Raw genomic sequence first — 7,524 nt, 5'->3', positions numbered from 1 at the left:
ACAAAAAGTTAAAGTACCTCTCAGCTGTTTGGCTGGTATGTAAATTAAACTGTAAGGAGAATATCAAAGGAGATTCTATTTATTAGCATGTATATCCAAATAATGAGTGAAGTGAAGTTCACTTGTTCAGCAAAACATAAGCTTCTGTGTTTAAACGGAGCATGTAAAGCCTCTCTCAGCCCTGTAAAATTGTTTATGTACCATACCCAACACTGCAAGGCAACATTTAACATAAAAATGCAGCTAATAAGGGATCCCTTCTTATAAAGGTTTTTAATAATTTAGCTCTGAAACCCAATGCTGCTTTGAAACTAGCAAAACGCCAACATATTTGAATGCTTTTCTCCAAAGAAAGGGATTGTATGTGCTTTTTTTTCTCCAACAATAACATCTGGTGTTTAGGTAAATAAATATAAAGGACTATAACACAAAAGAAGCTGTTTTTGTACTGCACATCATTGTGTTAATACAGCAGCATTGTGCTATCAAAGGATAGTCTTTAAAGCAAAAAAAAAACAAAAAAACTGTGAAAGTTGTCCTGTCAAGACTGATTGCCAACACTTAAAAAGATGGTAGGCTGATAAATTTGGTTAACATCTAAGATAATAGTGGCTTCCTTTTTTTTTAGCTTCTGCAAGCGACTCTGTTGGTGGGATGGGTTCTCGCTAAGGGAGAAGAGGTCCCTTTCATGCATGGTACAATTGCCTGTGTTGGGGTCACAGAGTTTAGCCAGCTCCCCAACTCTACGGATTTACATCAGCCATTGGTTCTGTTGAAAGAACTCGCTGCTTCACGGTCAAAATGTCTTCATCAGAACTTTATTTAAGTCAGATTATAAAGACAGGTAGACATTTCAGATCTAAACTACTGTGAAAGTCAACAAATTAAAACCAGGATTGGTAATTTAACATAAGTAATTTAAGTGAAAACATTTGAGAATTGTTTTTTTCTTTCTTCAGTTAAACGTAAATATGTTGACTGCACAGAGGAACATTTTGAACCATTCACTTATCTATCTTATGCTGTGTTTTGGTACAAGACAAAAGTAGTTGAATGTGTTTTGCTGAGGTTTCTTTTTTTTCCACAGTCAACATTATGTCAAAGTTGACTGTTTGCTGCTTTCAGTCATCAATTACAAGCTGTCATTTAAAGTGTTGTAAACCCACTTTCCTCACACTGGACCTGGTGCTTCACGAGTCAGTTTGACCTACTTAATCTGGTGGCATCAACTGATGGCATTCACGCTGTTATCAGTGAGTGCAACATCGCATGTTGGGAGTTTTAACCAGAGACAGTTTTAGTATGACCAGCACAGGCAGATGCCCAGGGCGGCACTAGAAGATGTAGTGAATGAGCCCCATATTTGAAATAAGTAAATCAATTATATATAGAAAAACAAAGAAATGGAGACAAAAGATAAAATTATGGAATACAGTTTAAAAGATCTCAAATAGGTTTTGAACCTCTGCAGATTATAACCTGTGAATCTTAATTTGTTGAAACACTTGAAAATTGTAATTATCTTTGCCTTATCTTAGGTGAAGCTTTGACATAGGGTAGTAATTAAAATGTGATGCAGTTCTGTAAAAAAATATTATTTTAATATCTACTAGAGGAAATTTGTTCTAATTTTAAAGAAACCTCAATTTTATTTCTATTAAGTTTTGACATAAAAAAAAACATGAGATATTTGTGGAAAATTGTGTTTAAAAAGCAAAATCTAACCCTGCATAACCCTACTATAAACTGTGCTGAAGCTGTGCAGTTCATGTTTTGTGTTCCTCATTATTGGTTCATTAATCAATTTGGTTTTGGCATTGGTTAGTGGTCTAAATTATCCATGTCTGCGTCCTGATGCAGTAATTATAGGTTTTATATTCCACTTGTAAGCCTGATGATTGACTGATACATTCAGTATTGGTGTACCGTGCCAGTAACCTACCCGGCAACTAGGATGTAAAACTCATTTATAGTTCATGAGGGGCGGGGGAATAACAGAAAACCTGCTTAAAGCACTATAAAAGCTTATTTGTAAATCACAATTTCACATATTGGAAGTAAAACTGGTGGCCAGAACAAGGAATCCCCAAAACATTTGTGATGGACTGGGGAGCCGTCCGGGGTGTACCCAGCCTCTCGCCCAATGACCACTGGAGACGGACGCCAGTGACCCTGTGAAGATAGATGATTGATGGATTTGATGCTTGATTTTTGTCTGCATTCAAAGATGTTGATATCAGTCGGTCATGAGATGGTTTCTATCTTATCTTGGGTTGATTTGACAAAATGTCAGAGTGACCCAACACCAGAACAAAGATTAAGCCTCCAAACTATTTTATCAGACACGTGGAGGATAAAGAGGGTGAGTTGACCTCTAATCTAAGCCATGTCTTTGTCTTCAAGATACAATAGGTGTGTGGGTCTGTATAAACATTTTATACCTCTGACGCTGTGGTTTTTGCCCTTATTTAACTTCCCAATTATATGAGGCCACTTTCAGCTTTTAAGGCTAACCTTACTTCTCAAATAGACTGAAGTAGGCTACTGCTAAAGCTAGCTATGAAGCAGATTTTAAATGGAGAACAAAAGAAAAATAAATAAGAAAGAAATGGGATCTAAATACTGCGGTGCCACTTGAGTCCAGTCTGAGCATCTGCTACCTTGAGACTTTTGTCCAACTGGTTATATTTTGTATTAACACAAAACTGCAAGTTTATAACACTTGGAATATACTAGCCAACAATTACTGCAGTCCAACCGGTCATTTGCATTATGAATATTGCATATACTGTTATTGTGATGGCGAAATCTTCGATGTATTGTGCATCCTTAATCCAGTTTTTGGAAGTCTTTAACATGTCGCTACAAAATAAAATTTCAGAGAACAGTCCATTTTAAAATCAAGACAAATGACCAGAGTTAACACAAAGTGCTATTTAGCATTAACTGTAAACATTAATCTGTCTGTTACTTTAACTCTAAAATTTCGAGCTCGTTTTATTAGAGGGTGAAAGCTAAATAACTATCAACTGTCAGATTTCTCTGACTTAACTTGTGCTAAAAACACCTCAACGGAACAAAAATCAGCTAAATTTGAGCACTTTTCTTGATGTGGCAGCTCCGTAAAAACATCAGATTTTTGAAAATCCTTTTTGTTTTCAGTTGGCCAGTCTCTAGTTGAGACCAATCTTCTCCAAATCAGAAAGATAGGGCTGAGTTTTCAGTTGTAGAGTCGATTTACATGTGGTATCAGAAGCAAACTTGCAAAGAAAAGTGCAGCAGGCTTCCTTCAGCCTTTGCTATTATTGTAGGTCATTTTTAGAAGCAGTTTCAAAATACTGCAGAGGAGACTTTTATGTATGAAGTATGACTTCCTTTGTAATTATGTGTGGAAAACAAATGTTGGGCATTTTGAAGTATTTGAAGAGCTCTGTATGGATCATTGATGAAACTCCCATCTCTGTGGTAAAAACAAATAATGATGCTGTAAAGGTGATTTTAGCTTCTGAAGGTTTTCAAGCAGTATGTTATTGTGTCCCTTAAACTGCATCAAATCCAACTGGTGTCAGACTTAATGGGATAATTCGTTTCTGTGCATTGATTTGGGCAGCAAGTGGACCCTGAATATTTCCTTTCCCGTCACAGGAGTGGGGTTTTTCGCTGCTCTGCCACCAGGACAGCATAATGGCCTCCTCACTAGCACATGCTGTGTCATCAGTTTCAGCAGGCAGATGGTCTGGCCCTTTACTTTTGCTGACTAGTCATCCATAGTTCTCGCCATGTTTCTCCTAATTACACCACCTTGTATTGTGTGCCGCCAATAACTTGCCAGATCGTGTCATATTTAACACAAACGGACAATTATTACAGCTGTATGCAGGCATAGTAGCGCCAGGTTTAATTTGTGGTCAAGATTACTAATGATGGCAAAATAACATCTAGAAAGCTGACTGCAGTTCTTATTAATGCTGTAAATGTGTGTACTCCTGGCTGATTTGAGAGCAGTTTGGGAAAGATGGCATAAAAGTAAAAAAAAAAATAAATAAAAAATTAACCTTATTGCCAATGAAGTCAAAACAGATCTACTATATGTCTGCAGATATTATTCCCATGTCTTCCGCATAATAATGAATGAGTTGTGATGTTGAACATTTTCTCTTTCTACGACTTCATATCTTTTATCTTTCTAACTTTATTTAGAAAGCCAGCCTGCAAGCAGGTAAAAATGAGACATCATCCATGAATATCCTTGAAACATAGATTCATGCATCTTTGGCTCCCCCTTGTGGATTGTTAATGCAGGCTAAATTTAACGCCAGCTTGACTTTTAATAGTAAACATTTTTCATTCTAAGCTTGTTACCAAAAGAAAAGCTGATGATGGGCACCTTAAAAATAAGCTGATAAAACCTACTTCACATTTCTCTTTTTTAAATGATGAAGATATTTTTGTCTGAGTTTGATCATTTTGTACTTTCAAAAACTGAAGATGAGGACCTAAAGAACTGTTGCTCTGAGTTGAACATCATAAACGAGTGTTTTAAGACAAAGAAAACATGTTTTCTCCCTTCAGTACTAAGTGCTCTGTTGTTCATGTATCGTTTTTAGTTTGGAGATGCTGTATTTGGGTGGAAACCTCATCTCAGACATTCCTCCTGAACTGGCACACCTGCCCTACCTCACCTACCTGGTGCTATGTGACAACCGCATCCAAAGTGTCCCTCCGCAGCTCGCCAGGTATTACCAGCAGATCTTAACAGCTTCCACCTAATCTATGCTTAAGACAGTGGTTCCCAAACTTTTCCTTCTGAGCCCCCCACCCCAGTGGTTTCCAAAAATGTTCTTGACCCCCCCCCTATGGATTACAAATGGCTGTCTGGTTGAACGACGCTGTGGGGGGACGGGGGGGATTCTTAGAGACAGGGAGTCTCTAAAAACAGGTGGGGGGGAATCGACTTTTTTGGGGGCAAAATTAATGTACGTAGCTGAAAACAGACAACATCGGTACCTGCCTACATGCTACTTGTTAAGCTTAAGGTTCTGTATTGATATTAGCTAGCTAGTCATCTTTTAGCTAACATTACCTGCATCCAACAGCTTTACTCAACTCAGTCGGTTAGTTTGGGGGAAAAAGCTTGTTTGCTGCCATGATTCTAACACAAACCTACTTAGCTCTGCACAGCAGCAGCAGGTCTCCTTCACAGGTGTAAACCCAGCGCGAGTGTCGTAGCGCTCATGTTGCGTTTAAAGGCGGCTCGGAAAAACAGGTTACAACATGTTAACAACGGATTAAACAGTTTTAACAGCTGATAAAAGTGACGGAGGACACAGATATGGGAAGTGTGGAAGCCCCTACTGTATCAAATTGACAGAGGAATAACAGAGAGTTGGCCATTCTAAGGTTTTTTCATCCAGACGGCTTCCCGCGCCCCCCCTGCAATGGCACGGCGCCCCCCCTAGGGGGCGCACCCAACAGTTTGGGAACCTCTGGCTTAAGAAAGGCTTCATCTGCTATGTACACCTGTTACAGTGGTTGAACTTTGCAAATGAAATTTCATGCTGTCTTTGTTTTTCCAGGCTCCACTCTCTACGATCTTTAAGTCTCCACAACAACCTGCTCACCTACCTGCCTAGAGAGATCCTCAGCCTGGTGCACCTGCAGGAACTCAGTCTTAGAGGCAACCCTCTTGTGGTGCGCTTTGTCAAAGAGATGATGTATGACCCTCCTTCGCTGCTGGAGCTAGCAGGGCGTACCATTAAAAGCAGAAATATTCCCTACTCTCCATACGACATGCCTTCCAACCTGGTGCGCTACTTGGACCTTGCCAGCAAGTGCCCCAATCCCAAATGTGCTGGTATGATGATGCTTTTAATATTTTGTGTCAGAATCAGCAAAGTATTTGGTTTTCCAAACATTTTCCCTCTTCCATTTTCTAAAGAGTAACAATCTAATAATAGTTAATGAATTTAGTAAATGTTACAAATGTCTGTTTATTTTAATTACCTTCTTTAATTTGCCTCATCAGAAGTTAAGATTTTACTCATCAGTATTTTGGACTTGGACTCACTGATTGAATGCTCACTAATTTCAAAAATGTCAAAGACTTTTTTTCACAGATTTAGACTCGTATCTATAAATTGAGGTTGAACTGAACCTGGGATTCTTGAAGTGGATCTAAAATGCCAAATGAAGCATTTAAACTGCTAATCTGTGGAGTTTTGCTACAAATGTACACATTTTTATGAACAAATCCTGAGAAGTTATTGAAGCCAATTTCAGCATCAGTTTGTTTTATGATTTCTGGTGCTTACAGATGAGACACAATGATAATTCGAACAAATGAGGGTTAATATGTTGTACTCAAATGTCTAGAACATTCTAAAACCTGCAGAAAAACATGAACTCTAAAAATTAAAGACAAAACGGAAACCTTGAACTGCAGAGCGATGATGCACTGTGTACTCTAGCGTGTCGTATATTTGACTTCATTGTTGTTTCTCCCCAGGTGTTTACTTTGATTCATGCGTGCGACAGATCAAATTCGTTGACTTCTGTGGAAAGTACCGGCTGCCCCTCATGCACTACCTGTGCTCCCCAGAGTGCACATCTCCCTGCAGCTCCAACCCTCAGAGCGACGCAGAGTCTGAGGAGGAGAACAGCGTCCCTGCAGACCGCCTCCAAAGGGTCCTGCTGGGATAATCCCACACCGAGAATACTGAAGGGAAAAAAAACACAGAGCTTGCCTCAAACTTTGCCGCACATACATCCATCAACCCTCTCCACACACACACACACACACACACACACACAGTAAAGGTTTTACATTCAGCTGCTTATACGCACAGGATATTAGTCATTTCTGAGACTGGGAAGCTTCAATTCTTGGATTTGGTCTGTTTCATCTCACCAGATTAACATTTGACTAAAAGAAGGAGGCTCCGGGTCCCAACCTCATGAACCTATTTTCCTGTGTTTGAACACAGGGGGGCGCTAACATTTCTCATAGGACTATAAAGACTGAAGGACTGAATTTGTTGCAACCTTTTTAGTAAATATGTCACAGTTTGTATTTGAAGAATGGATCTGAATCTTTTCTTGTAGGAGCTGCAGTTGATCTCCATTTCTGCGACCAAATGATCAACATGTTCGGTCAGGACGTATTTACCAAGTTCTGGCACTAAAGTACGGAAGATGACCTTTATAAACCTAATGGTATCCTACCTGTTTTTAAGCTCTTTGCAATTTTTTCTTTTTTTTTAGCAATGCGATATTTTCATACACCGTGTTTTGGAAGCACAGAGGCTTAGTTTTATTATATTAACACAGTCGTACAGTAGTGTGCTTGTACAGGCTTACTTACAGGAAGTGGACGTGGGGTGGACCAGGGAAAACTATGTGAGCACGGAAACAATAGCTATTGAGGAGTTTCAGCCTTCATGGGCGGTTGGCTTTCTCTTGTTCGACACATTCGGACACATCTCATTGTTTTTGTTTTATGTCAGATGATGGTCTTCTGTTTACAAT

General features: G+C 39.1%; 1 protein-coding gene across 1 annotated transcript in view; it reads left to right on the top strand.

Annotated features, from left to right (window-relative positions):
- lrrc58b (leucine rich repeat containing 58b) overlaps positions 1–7,220 on the top strand; it is an 8,697-nt gene extending 1,477 nt beyond the window's left edge. The window contains exons 2-4 of the mRNA XM_007540649.2: positions 4,608–4,736; positions 5,577–5,854; positions 6,506–7,220. Coding sequence (XP_007540711.1) covers positions 4,608–4,736; positions 5,577–5,854; positions 6,506–6,699 — 601 coding nt within the window. The 3' untranslated portion in view covers positions 6,700–7,220. The remainder of the gene's footprint in view (positions 1–4,607; positions 4,737–5,576; positions 5,855–6,505) is intronic.
- Positions 7,221–7,524: the final 304 nt, after the last annotated feature.

Source organism: Poecilia formosa, unplaced genomic scaffold (assembly GCF_000485575.1).
Source record: "Poecilia formosa unplaced genomic scaffold, Poecilia_formosa-5.1.2 Scaffold550, whole genome shotgun sequence".
NCBI lineage: Eukaryota > Metazoa > Chordata > Actinopteri > Cyprinodontiformes > Poeciliidae > Poecilia > Poecilia formosa.
This window is presented reverse-complemented; position numbering and strand designations above follow the sequence as displayed.